This window comes from Heloderma suspectum, chromosome 3, assembly GCF_057233095.1.
Source record: "Heloderma suspectum isolate Gila_16-S chromosome 3, 16-S_ref, whole genome shotgun sequence".
NCBI lineage: Eukaryota > Metazoa > Chordata > Lepidosauria > Squamata > Helodermatidae > Heloderma > Heloderma suspectum.
Window position 1 is genome coordinate 15,535,420 of NC_139460.1, and position 15,272 is coordinate 15,550,691.

At 45.3% G+C, this 15,272-nt stretch overlaps 1 protein-coding gene across 3 annotated transcripts in view; it reads right to left on the minus strand.

Annotated features, from left to right (window-relative positions):
• ME3 (malic enzyme 3) overlaps positions 1-15,272 on the minus strand; it is a 150,710-nt gene that overhangs the window by 6,855 nt on the left and 128,583 nt on the right. For all 3 annotated transcript variants that reach the window (XM_084842543.1, XM_084842546.1, XM_084842545.1), the window contains 4 exons: positions 12,345-12,454; positions 4,512-4,609; positions 2,120-2,233; positions 1,040-1,145 (listed from right to left, as the gene is read on the minus strand). In XM_084842543.1, the coding sequence (XP_084698669.1) occupies positions 1,040-1,145; positions 2,120-2,233; positions 4,512-4,609; positions 12,345-12,454 (428 nt within the window). The remainder of the gene's footprint in view (positions 1-1,039; positions 1,146-2,119; positions 2,234-4,511; positions 4,610-12,344; positions 12,455-15,272) is intronic.

Sequence of the window (15,272 nt, forward strand, 5' to 3'; positions counted from 1 at the left end):
GTACCCTGTACCCTGTTCTCTTCAGGGCACAATTGTCCCTCTCTCATCCGTACTACTAGAATCCAATGAATAGGTCACATTGCCCAAGTAAAGTCCCAGCTCAAACAGGAAGAAACTGTAGCTTTTAGCTCAGCTTTTTTTGTTCTTCCTGCCTAAGATTGCCCAGAAAGATGCTCCAAATTGCGGTCCTGGGGCAGCCGTACACAGCGCCGAGGATTCAAGCCCTGGTGGCTCCTGATGATATTACAGTAGCCGAAATGGGAGCCAGGGCACAATCCTAACTAGATAGGCATCCGCCTCTGACCTCGGAGGCAACTGCCTATCCAAAGCAAGGCAGGAGAGGCACGGGGGGATCATTCCCTCTGCATCTCTCCTGCCTTGCTATTTTTCACTAGATAGCTGTTTTTGGCTGTCTAGAGGCGAACGGGTGGACCGGGAGAGGAAGCTGCCATATGACACATAGGATGTGTCGTATGCGCAGCTCTGCTCTTCCCGCCCTGGAACGCCCCCCAACCCCGTGCCTTTTCAGTCGCTCCACACTCCTCTTCTGAGCGCGGAGAACAGGGCATCTCTGCGCTGCCTTGGAGGCAGCGTGGACGAGGGGGGCAGTCAGTTTTCCAGGAACCGACCTTGGAGCGTGGGCTCCATGGTCGGTTCCCGGAAATGAGCATATTCTACAGCCCTCTAGACAGTGTCTAGCGGCCATAGCATTGCTCTCTAAATTGCTGAAAAAGCTACTGCCCAGGTTATTATACTGACATCTTCCCTGCTCAACCTGGCCCAGTCCCTCTCTGCCACCACCCAGCAGTACTTTCCAGTACTTATGTAAGAACCCGCCCCAACTCTGTTGTCTCTTGGCAGTGGCTGCCTCCATCCCCAGGTGAATAAGGATTTTGCACTGTGTCTCATTACAGGGAATTGGACATTCACACCCCACCTCCATGGCTAGCAGATGAGGATCAACGCATCACTGGGAAAACAGGAAGATGCAAAGGTGGAATGAAGGGAAGTGACAGAAAAAAACAAGCCTAACAGTTACCAATAATGGCTGTTGGTTTTACTGTGTGCACCACTTCCTCCAGGGTCTTCACTCCAGGATGGTCTTGAGCGAACATCTCCTTCTCATGGTTCAGGTGACTCCTGCCCTGTGAGTCAAACAAAGCACAGGTAAAGGCAGGTAAAGGAAAGGAATGGAATGAAACAATCAGTTTTCCTAGCATCACAGAGCTGCTGAGATTATTCCATTGGTGCATCAAGTCTGTATGACTTGTTCTTGGTGGCCATGTTCTTGGTAACCATCTCACAAACTCTAGAAAACCCATTTCTCCTGGAGACTCAAGAAAGCTGAAGCATGAGCATTATCTGAAAGCGTTGCAAGATAGCCATTCGTTGTGTTGACTTAAAGGTGACTGAATCACTTAAAATTTGACACACCATATTTATATTTCTTGGATACTTTATTCACTTGGTTTTATTGGATTTTAAAAAAAGTTTTACAGCCATGTCCTGTCCTTGGGATTGCAGGGGCAGGGGTTAAGAAATCAAAATAAACAATATATACCTATGCTCAGAGGCCTGTGGGAATTGGATGCAAGTTTTCAAAAGTGTCAGAGCATGAAGATGGACAGGATTCTAAGGGCAAGCGCAATGGGTTCCACACCCACATTGCAATAAATAAATAGTAACAAATAAATGAACGTATATTACAAATATATATGCCAGTACGCCAAAATGCTGAATTGTCAAGTTAGATTGATGTGTGGGTGTGTGTGGATGAAAGTGCGAGAGTGATGTCACGGGTGCTAGCCAATAGGTGCCCAACCCAACTGGCTTCTTTCCTATTCAAACTGTACCTTTCTAAAAATGCGCAAAACTGCTTTTTGGCCAAAGCTTGCCCCAGGATAGAAAATGTACATTTAGAATTAATTTAACTCAGTTTATTATTGACTTAGCAGTCAGTAATTATCAAAAGAAAAAGGACCTTTGGAAGGCGGAAATAACGCTATCAAACCACTCCCACCATCCTTAAAATGTTACGTTCATCTTCAGTAGAATAACTGCCAGGGTTCCTAAAGGGAAAGCACTGAACAAAAACTGAGGACTATATCTGCAGATATACCTTGACAATGAGTCCCTTGGAATCCACCATCCAGATTTTTTTGATAGCTTCTTCCCTTGAAATTCCTTCCTTTTCCAGGGCCATAACAATGAGGTGAGCTATGCCCATAGCAGCCTGAAAACATAGGCAAGATAGAGAACCAATAATACAAGCTTTACACTGACTTCAAACCATTGGTCCACCCAGCCCAATACTGGCCATCTATTCCAACTGGCAATAGCTGTGCATTGTCATGTGTCAGTCCTGCTACTGCAGACTTATAACTGGAGATTCAAGGGTTTGAAATTGGGATTTTATACAAACAAGACATGAATTTTCCCATTGAGCCATGTCCTGTCCACTGTACAGCTTCAAAGGGAAAAAAAAATCCCTCCCCCTTTTCCAAAATCAGGTGATTTGGGCTGGGTGGAAAGCAGAATGACGAAGAAGCTTGTGATGGAAAACTCCAGAAAGGTGGCACATGCAGAGGGAGAAGAAAGTCCAACATCCAAACTGAGCAGGGCACTCCTCTACACAACCTAAGTGCAAACGTTCAAGAGATCAGGGGCTGCTTAAATCAGAAAGGAACGAGGGAAGAGGCTGTAGCTCAGTGATACATTACATACTTTGCCTACTAAAGATGCTTGGTTCAGTCCTTGATGTCACCTGCTAAAAACAATCTTGCATAGCAAGGCTAGAAAAAATCCTTTACCTGCTGGAAGGTTTGGAGAGCCACTGCCAATCAGAGAAATTAGTATTCTGCTAGATGGACCAGAAGCCTCACTTAGTTTAAGGCACTTTGAAATGCTCATGTCTTTATTTTTGGATGCTTCCAGATTGAGGGCTCTAGCACTATCAGAAGGCATCGTGCAACTATTCTGTCTTTTGTTTCTTAACGTATTTTATGAGGTGGAAATGAAACTGTGGAAGAAACTGTGGAAAACACAGGAAGATTGCAAGTGGATGATGACATCGTCTGTACCCGCCCATAAAATTCCATGAACGAGGCAGGGCAGTTGCAGGATAAAAGCCCTTTCTGGAAGAACCCTTAGTGCCACCACTGTCTATAAGAGAGGAAGGAGTGGAAGAGTGACTGACAGCGGAGGCCAAAATGGAATGACGGGTGGAGTTAGTTGGGGAAAGTCAGTTGTGGGTAGGGATGTCGGAGAATTTCTCCACGAATCTCCGGGAGGCCGAATGCCAATGTATTCGGCCCCCCCGAAATTGGTGGGGAAATTCTCCGCCCCCCTGCCCCCCCCCCGGGATGGGACTTACCTAGTGCAAATGTCCCTCGCGGCGGCGGGTCCCGGCGGCATTTTGGCTGCGTTTTGGCGGCGGCCAGTCTTCCGACTGGCTGCCGCCACCGCCATTTCCAAGTAAAGTAAACAAACAAACAAACAAACAAACGTGATAGGCTATGTAAAGATTTACGTAGCCTATCACGGCTAGATTTTCAAAGTCAGCCGTGATAGGCTACGTAAATCTTTACGTAGCCTATCATGGCTGACTTTGGAGAGAAAAAAAAAGTGCGTACGCAAATGGCGGCGCCCATGGGCGCCGCCATTTGCGTACGCGCTTTTTTTTCTTTTCTCCAAAGTCAGCCATGATAGGCTACGTAAAGATTTATCAGTTGTAAAGATTTATCAGTTATCAATATTTATCAGTTGACAACTTGTTCCGGATGTTGCCGTGTTCTGTAAATAAATGTTTAACTACCTGTGTTCTTGTCTGTGTGGATTCTACAGCTGGCATATCTCACCCCCCGTGCTGACTTTGAACCAAGGAGGGAGAGGAGAGAGTCCTCGTGCTCTCTGCTAGGTGGTGATGGCAGTGGGTTATCTTGGGGAGTATTAGGAAAAGTCTGGGCTCACTGGACCCGCTGAATGACTCATCCAGTGACTGGGTAAGGGCCAGGGCTTCGTAGGGGAACCCGAGAGATGTCACACTGTCCCTATCCAGGTTTCTAGCATTATTGCATTTCCTTATGAAAACCACCGCCCAGATTCAATAGCCATAAAAAAATATCCACACAGAACTGAGGCCCTGTGTATTTCAGTGGCTAGGCAAAACAGAAGCTAGTGAAAAAAGCCAATGGGAAGCCATTGATCGGTTCTCATTCTCTACAGAACACTGCAGGGTCCTGGGCTCTTTAGGGATTTGGCACAACTAAAAGCTCATTTCCCAACTTATAAACACAGGGGTCATTCTGGGCCATTTCCCTCAGAGCTGTGTAATCTCTTTCTGCAAGGCTGGCCTGCAGGGACAGCAGCTCAGAACTATCTCTGCTCCCAAGTCTTAGAGCAAATTCATCTATCTATCTATCTATCTATCTATCTATCTATCTATCTATCTACGGAAAACACTGAACATGGTGATTTTCTTTGGCCTTCCCCCAAAGCAACACGAATCCTACCTCTCCAGCTCCTTGGAAGACAAACTTATGGTCAGAAAGCTTGTTCTTCGTGATCCTTAAGGCTGCAAAGATTCCAGCTACTGCAACGGAAGCAGTCCCTGTAAAAACACACACCCAGAGACACGCACAGTTGCTGGGTTGGTTGGTTCCAGGGAATAGAGAGATAATAATACAGACAAAGGTTCCCATGTGAACAGACTTGGCACCAGCACCAGAACTAGAGGGGCATTTGCTGGGGCTTTACACCCCAGCAGGGCCTGTCAGAGCTGAAACATTGCTTGCCCGCCCCCCCTGCTGCCACCTGGTGGTGCTCCTACAAGCATTTCTACACCAGCCTAAATTCCTGCAACTTTACCGGGGTTTTCTGCTTCTGTTTTAAATGCAGGATCATGACGGGTTCCCTTTACATGCGCTTCCATCCCCCGCCCTTATCTGCATGTTCTATATGTTTCATTATACAGCCCCTAGATGGCACTGTGGTCTAGCTCCTCTTTTTGTGTGACTTTCTCTTTTCATGAGGCAACTCAACACGCTGTAATGGAATAGCTCATTATCACCCATCTTTTAAAAAATGGGATAAAGGTCATTTAGTGTGGGAGACGCCGTGCAGGTTGACGACGTCATGTAAAGGACCCACTAACTTCTGGGATGTAATGTAAAGGACCCAATCTCAATTGAAGGATAAAAGCCCCATGTGAAGATGCCCTCCAGCCACCGGCCTCCCTCCCCCGCACTTGTCTGTGAGCACTTGCCTGAGAGGTATAAAAATCAGAAAGAAAGAACAATAATAAACACATTTGCAACAGGGCTAATGATAGGCAAACTCCCATCAGCTTGATCAGAACTGACTTGGTACTTCCGAGTTTTCGCAGCAATAGTTTAGAAAAAGATCTTAATTTGCTTCCTGCGATCATAAGGTTGGCACTTGCTATCAGTCTTCCAACCGTATATCTTCAACAAAGATGCTACAATGTCTGTGCGTTCCTATACGTTGCAAGGCACCTTGTGCATTGAATAGGTTATTTATACGGCAATCAGTGCTGAATATTTATGAAAACGCACAGCTTTTCAGATTACATTTTAGGATACATTTATCCAGCTGGGTTTTTAAATGAGCACAGATTTTTCCTTCATTTTCTTTTTTCTTTCACGCCTGTCTCAATCAGCCACAGAGAAATCTGTAATGAATAGTTCAGGGAAGGAGAGATTTCAAGCCTAGCTTGGATCAGCCCATGCTCCTAAACAACATAACAGGAGCTCAAAAAAACCAGCCGGTGCTACTGCTCCCCCTTTAAACATTAGGAAACCTTACATCAAACGGCAAAAACGGACACAGGATTTAACACGCAAGGACAGCAGTTTTCTTGCCCACAGTGTGAGCTCAGCATTGCAATTTGCACAACAGACATCCCAGCAAAATGAATGCTAGTTCAGCTGTCAATCTTGCTTCTCCCCTATGCTGCAGGTGAACTACACATTTTTCCAAAAGCAGGTATATTTGTTCCTTTACATGTTCCTGTATATGTTCGCCATTAATCTTTTTATTTTATTTTAATGCAAACATTTTTAAGAACAGGAGCAACTCTCCTATGAAGAAAGGTTCGAGAAGGCGGTGAGGAATCTCTTTCAGCCCAATTTTGGGAAAGCTCTTGGGGGCTGCATTCCAGTGGAGGGGGGGGGGGCAAAGGTGCGTCAACTAAGGCAAAAGGGGTGGGCCAAAATGCAAAAAATACCAGCATACTGTAGCTTAGAGCTCTCACTGCCTGTAACTAGGCCTTAGGAGAGGCATTTCAACCTTTTAGGATGGGGAAAAACTGCACAAAAGCTGGGAAACCAGCAAATGATTGGAGGCTGGGGGAAAGGGGGTGGGGCATGCCCATCTGAGGAACCCCAGGGGGGCAGAGTTGGCTCCCGGGTCTGAGGTTCCCCACCCCTGGGTTACAACATTTGGGGCAATTTAGTTTAGAAAAAAAGCAAGTAAGCTGGAGAGGGAACATGCTAGAGGTTTATAACATTATAAATGATGTGGAGAAATGGAAGGGTTTTTTCCCCCTTTCTCTCATAATACTAGAACCCGGGGCCATCCAATGAAGCTGAGTGGTGGGAAAACCAGGATGGACAAAAGGCAGTTCTTCTTTACACAGTGCATAGTGAAATCATAAGGTTTCCTCAGGGTGTAGTGATGGCAATCACCTTAGGGCGCAATCCTATGGGGATAGTCGGCTGCTTCCGAACTTGGAGGTGACCGACTATCCAATGCAGGGCACGCGGGTCACTCAGGGGATTGTCTCCCCCACGCTCCAGCTGTCCTGCATTTGCAGCTAGAGGGCCAATTTTGGCTGTCAAGCTGGGGCGCCTCGGAACGGGGCTGTGGAGGCCAGACAGCGCATAGGAAGTTTCCCCTCCCCACCTCACCCCCAGGAGTGCCCCCTTTTTGGCCACTCCACGCTGCTCTTACAAGGTCCCTGCCCTGTGCCAGGGATGAACCATACCGCCTACAAGGGGAGGGGGTGGGGAGTAAGTTTTCTGGGAACTGACATTGGAGCACTGGCTCTGAGGTCGGCTCCCAGAAAACAAAAAATCCTATGGCTGTCTAGACCCGGTCTAGCAGCCATAGGATTGCACCCTTAAATAGCTTTAGTAGTGGATTAAACAAATTAAGGTGCAATCCTATGCATATTTAGGTGCAATCCTATGAGGGCTGGCTGCGGCATGCTAGGAGTTGTAGGACTTTTTTTCTGTCTAAACATGCATAGGATTGCGCCCTTAATGGAGGATAAGGCTATCAAAGCCATCTGGATGGCCACTGTGAAAAACTGGGTGCTGTACTTGGCAGGCCTTTGGTCTGATCCAGCAGGGCTTCTATGCTAGCTGTTCAACCTTCCCCCTTGTTCAAACTGAACCATGCAGAACTGTTTTCCCCAGCACAGCTTGCCCTAGAAGAGAAAAAGATACATTTGTACACATTGTACTGAATTTATTCATTTACTTAAAACTTTATTAGATTTCAGGGCAACACAATGTGGTGAGAGTGCTTCTCATGGCTCCACAAATGTTATGTCGTACACTCAGTCTGTATACGGAGAGATGGTATCCTGGCTAAGGATGTTCACTGAGATGCATCCAGTTGAATGCTGCTGCTTTGCTTTTATCAACCTTAACTTTTTAGCCAGTTATGTTCAGAAACTACAAGGTATTGAAAGTAAAGCCTGTCCAGTCTCTTGTATATTGGATGCAGTTATTAGGGAAACAGAAGACAGATCCAGTGGATTGCTTACGAACAGATTGCATTGTTCTCCCTAACACTCGGATTCTAAACATGTTTACTTAGAACCTCAGAAGCAAGTTCCACCTTTTCAGTGTAACTTCGAACATAAGAACCTAAGGACATAAGAAGAGCCATACTGGATCAGACCAAGGGTCCATCTACTCCAGCACTCTGTTCACACTGTGGCCAACTAGCTCTCAACTGGGAACCCACAAACAGGACAGAAGTGTACCAGCACACACAACCCACCCATGTTCCCCAGCAAACTGGTGTACATAGGCATACCGCCTCTGATACTGGAGGTAGCACATAGCCATCAGGACTAGTAGCCATTGATAGCCTTCTCCTCCAGAAATTTATCTAACCCCCTTTTAAAGCCATCCAAATTGGTGGCCATCACTACATGTTGTGGTAGGGAATTCCATAGTTTAAGTATGCGCTGTATGAAAAAGTCCTTCCTTTTATCTGTCCTGGATCTCCCACCAATCAGCTTCATGGGATGATCCTGGGTTCTAGTATTATGAGAGAGGGAGAGAAATGTCTCCCTATCCACATTATCCACACCATGCATAATTTTATACACCTCCATCATGTCTCCCCTTACCCTCCTTTTTTCCAAGCTAAACAATCCCAGCTGCTGTAACGTCCCTCATAGGGGAGATGTTCCAGCCCCTTGATCCAGTTGCCCTTTTCTGCACTTTTTCCAGATCTACAATATCCTTTTTTATGGGTAATGACCAGAACTGTACACAGTATTCTACGCGTGGTCGCACCATAGATTTGTATAAAGGCAGTATGATATTGGCAGTTTTATTCTCAATTCCTTTTCTAATTATGCCTAACATGGAGTTTGCCTTTTTGTTTTTTTTTGTTTTTTTTACAGCAGCCCACATTTTCATTGAGCTGTCCAGCACAACCCCAAGATCTCTTTCTTGGTCGGTCACCGCTAGCTCAGATCCCATCAGGTTATACTTGAAGTTGGGATTTTTTTGCCCCAACGTGCATCACTTTACAATTGCTTACACCGAACTGCCTTTGCCTTTTGGCAGCCCATTCTCCTGGTTTGGAGAGATACTTTTGGAGCGCCACACAATCCCTTTTTGTTTTAACCACCATAAATAATTTGGTATCATCGGCAAAGTTGGCCACTTCCAACTAAAAAAGCTTCGGATTTCTGCCTAGGGTGGATTTACACAGAAGTTGCTCCCTGCGCAGTTTCCAAAAGGCCACATCCAGGATCCTTGGCTTGCACCCCTATGCCACCAGCCCAATATCTAGTAACAGCGATGGCCATCTGTTTGGGGGAGGGAAGGGGACAGGAAAAACTGAATCTTCATGCAAATAGATCTCTGACTGGTGCTTTTCTCCAACAGTCTGACACTCCGGGGTGGAGCATTTCATCAAGGGAAACATGTACACCTCAAGAAAACATGGGTCACTTCTCTGCATGCTTCATCTTGACCAAAAAGGAATTTCCACTGACAGGCCCAAAATAGTCCAAGTGGAAAGCAGGAAAGTCACTGGGAGCATCTCTACACCAGCCTAAAATCCCACATTTAAAACAGGGCTTTTTGCTTCCATTTTAAATGCAGGATCATGATGGACTCCCATTAACACACGCTTCCTCCTCCTGACCTTTTCTCCCTCCTTTCTCCCCTTATTGTAGTCTTTGATATGTTTTATTATACAGCCGCTAGATGGCACTGTGGTCTAGCTTCTCTTATTGCAGGTTTTTCTCTTTTCACCGAGGGAACTCAAGCAGAACTCAAGCACAGCAATTTGATAGCTCATTCGCCCCGATCTTTAAAAAAATGGAATAATGGTCATTTAGTGCGGGAGATGCCCTGTAGGTTGACGACATCATCTAAAGGACGCACAAACTTCCATGAGCAACCAATCTCAGTAGCAGGATAAAAGCTCCATGTGAAGCCCTGGGAAGCATGCTCTGCCTTATGAGGAACTGCTGCACATACGAGCCAAAGTAGACATGATGGTGTGCCTGCCTCAAGCATGCGGGGCAGGTACACCAATTCCCACCTATGCGGGGAATTGTATTCTGAAACATTTAAACATATGGGGAACAAAAAGGAGGAACACACACAACAAAGCAAGAAGATCACAAATTAAGTGGGAAAAGAAACTCACTGATTACATTCTTTACTATATTATAGGTGAGCTTGTGGGAGAATTAGAATAAAACAGCCTAAGGAGAAGTTCGCTACCTATTGAAAGAATTTGGATGTGTAAGTCACGCAGCCAAATCCTAGTCAGGAAAAAAAATGCATTTGTATTTTATTGGAAAATGAGCAGAAGCTTCCACATGCCGGCATTACATCTTTTTAAGAATTAGGATTCCTTGCTTGTTGAGCTTGCTGAGTAGGTCTGGACATAATCACGGTCTCCCAAGTATTATCAATCCACTGCTGTTTAGAAGGTTGCTTGGAAGGCTTCCAGTTATGCACTATACATGAACTTTGCAGCTTTGTACAAATGCTTAAGACGTTCATTATATCAGAATCCAGTCTTATGTTCTTAAAACTGTTCTTGATAATGTTTAAGCAATTAAAAAAGGTCTCTCTAAAAATTCTCATCTTCTCAAAACTGTTCTGCACTGCTCTGTCCTCTAGAGGGAGCTAAGGATTAATCCTTCATCCTCAACAGAAGAACAGCCAGCAGCCTATACGATGAAGGGCGCGCTAGCCAAAGCGACCCTGGGGTTTTGAAACACGTTCTCACAAAGACTGAAGGGGGGGGGGGTGAAGAATAGAAGATGCTATGACTCAGCCTGCTCTGTGATGTGGTTTTAAGAAGCTCATATTCCTGCGAGACAGGGTGTGCCGTTACTCATAATCCTATATTCCAATTACAAATAGGATGGGAAGACTGAAATACTTTGGTACAATGACAAGGGCCCATAATACGTTTTCTCCCTTAAAATGTGTTTCTAATCCTCCATTATGTCTGCAAATTATTATCCCGCTCTTCAATTATTCAATACACGCCAAACGTAATGTGCCTTGGCTGCAGAATAATTATTTATCACCACAATTAGAGTTTGCTTATTTCAAAGCAAAAAAAAAAGAAAAGAAATCTTAAAAGAGTCCACAGCTGCTTTGCATAAACTGTTGGCTAATCAATGTTTGTTTAATCCCAAATGGCCACTCTTAAAAAAAATTAAAATAGATCTTGCCACAGACTGCTAAAGAGATTCTTTTGTAAACTGGTCTCTCTGCCTTCCATGAACTTGAAAGTTTCTTCTTCAAACAAAGCTTTCTTTAATTAATGAAGGAGAGTTAAGACTGGCGAACAGCCCAGCCCTCACCATGTTTACTTGTAAGTAAGTCACTTTAATTTCAATGGGACTTATTCTCAAGCATGTATGTTTGCAGCCTTGTCTCTTTGGAAAAGGAAGAGAAAAGCCAGAATCAATGCTTTAATTGTCTCTTGGGAACCTTCCCACACTTCAGTTAATGCAACATGGTTAATAAATTATGCTTTTCCTGCTTTAACTGCTGCCTTGAGCTAGTGTGGGACAAGATATGCTGCCATCTCCCCACTGTAGAGGCTCCTACTGCCCTATGACTATGTTATAATTCTATAGGTATCCTTCTAGCTCACCCACTTCCATTTCCTTCCCCCACTATCCAGTGAAACTGGGAAGGTCAGAGAAAGCCTCAACAGTTTCACTAATGGCTTGACAGTTTCTTGAAAGTCTGTCCACTGCTAGTGCACATATATGCCCTTTTGAAAGAAAAAACAAAAATAAAAACTCCCAGCTTGGAAGAGCAGCAGCAAATGAAGTCTCCCCCATCAATGAAACTGACAAGGCTTTCCACTTGATCTTGCCAATTTCATTGGAGAACAGAGAATGGGATGGCAAAGGGAATCTGCACCAGTGAAAAGGCTTCCTGTGCAGGAAGGAAATGTTAAAATGTGGGGGGGGGGAAATCCAGAATGCAAATGTTCACAGGTGACACAAAAAAGGTTCTGATGTGACTGTAAATTCATGTTCCTGCATGGCCATCCGATGATTAAAAAACCCGACAGAAGCACATTTAAATCTGCATCTTTGTCATATGTGCACCCCAACAGTGGGAGAGAGGCTCAAAAGCACTTCATTAGTATATGTGCAATCTGCCAAGAGAGCACTTTTCAGTACTTAGGAGGGAGAGGCCAACAAGGCATCACAAAAATCTGAGCATAACCCAGAGAAGCCTGAGCTATGGTAGCTCCATGGCACCCCAGCGCCCTTCCACACTATTGCTGGCCAAGCAGAAAATTTGATTTTTCTACTGCTAGGTTTTCGCAAATGGGTGCCATCTCCTGCAAGCAACCAAATAGCTCTACAAGTTCTTTCTCGAGGTTAGAATGAGCTAATTCAGCACATCCAGTCTAACAAGCATTGTGGGAACTGTGGCCAGCCCGTGACCAATTTCCTTGCTAAGGAAGCCCCTAAGAACTTATGTGGTAAGTGTGGCTGGCATAGTCAACAGAGAGAAGCTTTATGCAAAACTTCACACAGTGTAGTACCTGCTGTCTCATCAATGAACATTTGCATCTCTTACCCTGAATGTCGTCATTGAATGTGCAATATCTGCTGCGGTATTTGTTGAGAAGTCGGAATGCGTTGGCGTTCGCAAAGTCCTCAAACTGAATGAGGCAATTCATCCCATACCTGTACAGTGAAAAAGAAGACCCAGAATAGTCAAGGTGGAACCTGGTGGTAGTGCAAGACCTGCTGAGGAAAGATGTGCAGCTTTTAGGGCGCAATCCTGTGTGTGTTTAGACAGAAAAAAAGTCCTACAACTCCTAGCATTCCCCAGCCAGCCGTGTTAACTGGGTTAACGGAGAGGTCCAACAGACCCGGCTAGTGCCCTATATGAACAGAGTATTGGCATTACAACATGAAGGGAAAAACCTTAGGAAAAGGCTCAGTGGTAGAGCACGTGATTTGTAAGCAGAAGATCCCAGGTTCAACCCCCGGCATCTCCAGGTAGGACTGGGAAAAACTCCTCTCTGAAACCCTGGAGAGCCGCTGACACGCGGTGATCTCGATGGACCAATGGTCTGGCTCAGTATAAGGCAGCTTCCTATGTTCCTATGACCCAGCATCCTCTGCAATGGATTCTGTGGCAGGATCTCAGGGGCTTCCTGGTAGACACATCGATATAGCAGGTGTTCTCCAAAACTAGAGAGTTTGCAGACTGCTGGTTTGGACATACAAAACTAGTATTTTGAGAGGCAAGTCCACAATTTCAGCATTTATGTGCTTGTGGCCTACATTCAAGGGAGGAGTAAAATTAATAGTCCCCTCCCAAATGCACCTCAGAAAGCAACACAAGAAGCATATGGAACTGGTAAGCAAGCCATTAGTATGTTCAGTGACTGAGTAATGTTTTTGTTGTTGGGTTTTTGTTGTTGCTTTATTTTTTAAAAGGAGACGAAATGGCAGCAATGAATGCAAAAAAGAGAAGCCTTTGGGACCCCAAGCACTGCAAGACAGCTTTGGCATGGGAAAATCCTCTGTTCAGCCTCTCCAGTTCCTCCTGAGAAATCCCACATGAACAAGCAGGATACACCAAGGGCTTTAAACCAGAAACTGACACCAGACAAATTGTGCTTCATTTATATAGACTTCTGAAAGCTTCACTCATTGCAGCTTTAAAAGGGACCCCAGTCTTTGTCAGCCTGTCTCAGGTGGGGTTTTCTGTTGTTGATATTTGTTCACGATTTTTCACAGTGCTTAAAAGTATCTGTCAACAGGCAGACAATGGAAAGTACACTTAGGGCCTTTCTCTCTGGATCTGGACAAGTAATTCAGCCTTGTTTCATCAACCCCTCTGCTTTGAAGAAAAAAGGACTCATGTCCCACAAAGGGATCTCATCTCACCCATCTCATCTCATCCATTCTCCTGACAGGCATCAGTTCTTTTAAGAGCTTCTCGTAAGAGATGCCTTTTATTGTTGTTGACAAAATAGCATCAAGTTCCTGCCTGGATGCTACAATTTTTATTGCAATGTTCCACAGAGCCTTGCTGAAATAACTGGCCTTCCACTGGAAGGATGTGACCCACAAGAAGATTGCATCCCTTCCTAAAGCAGGTCACACCTGTGTCTTTACCATCACTTCCTCTTCAATTCATTTTATTTTTCTTAAGAGCAGGTGAAGAGGAAGAGGGACAATGAAAAAGTGAGCCCCATAGTACATATTGGGGTAAAGGGTGGGTCCAAGATTAAGGCAGAAAGCCAGCCAATCCAGATGCTTTGTGCTGCCTACTAATCACAGGGGCCAATGTGGCATCCTGCAGTTCGCTTTTGTACCTGAAGAGGGCTTTGAGGCCTAAGCACTTACAGTCCAGAATAGCCCACTCAGCTATGTTCAAGGTTCAGATGCCCAGGGCCAAATTACAAGATACATTAAGGGAGCAATCCTATGGCTGCTAGTCAGTGGCTAGATGGCCATAGGATATGTCCGTTTCTGGGAACCGACCCCAGAGCCCATGCCCTGAGGCCGGTTCTCTGAGAACCAACCTTCCCCCACTCCTGCGCTGCCTTGCAGGCAGCTTGGAACAGCCCCACGCTCCGCGCTCAGAAGAGGAGCGTGGAGCAGTGAAAATGGGGCGTTCCAGGCGGAAATGCCAGTACGACACTATGTGTCGTCCAGCAGCCGCTTCCCCTGCTCTGCCTTTGCATGGCTAAACAGCCGAAATTGGCTGTCTAGCCGCAAATGCAGGGCGGAGGAAGTGTGGAGGGGATGATCCCCTCAACACTTCTCCTGCCCTGCATTGGATAAGCAGCCACCTCCGAGTTCGGAGGCAGCTGCCTATCCCAATAGGATTGTGCCCTCCATGTGTGATCACATTTAATGTGTGTGGGGTTTTATTAAACAGCTGATGTGTGGGAGGAGGATTATGATTGGGACCATGGCACTGTGGGAGGGAGGGGTTATTGGCACCAACAGCAGCACCTGTCCCACAGCAAATAGCATCTTTGTGCATTGAACGCATCAAGTAAGTTGGTCCCAAGGTTTCTAGTCCAAATTATGAAATTGCTGATGCATCTCCAAGAAAAGAGCTCATGCTCCATGGCAGTGTCTATAACAAATCCCTTTTCCTTGTTTCGAAGAATCCAACTGCAAGAAATATTTTTAAAAGATCCACCTTCTGGCAACCTTCTGCAAATTAATCATGGATGGTCCAGTTACAAGTTCTGCTCTGACTGCCATTATAAGCTCTTCACATCCCAGGTGTTGACATTTATGGAGGGAGTATTCAACGTCAAAATTCCTGCTGAAATACTCACTGCTAACTGAGGCTTGTTAAAACAAAGATAGAGATGCTTTCCCCAAGTTTCGCCTTTTCACTCCAGCTTGTAAATTTCACTCCAGCCCAGATTTATGTGATGGATTTAGCAGAAAGAATTAATAATATTGCAAGTATGTGTGTGCCTGTGTCTGTGTGTGGGAAATAGTATACATTCTTAGTTGGCAGATG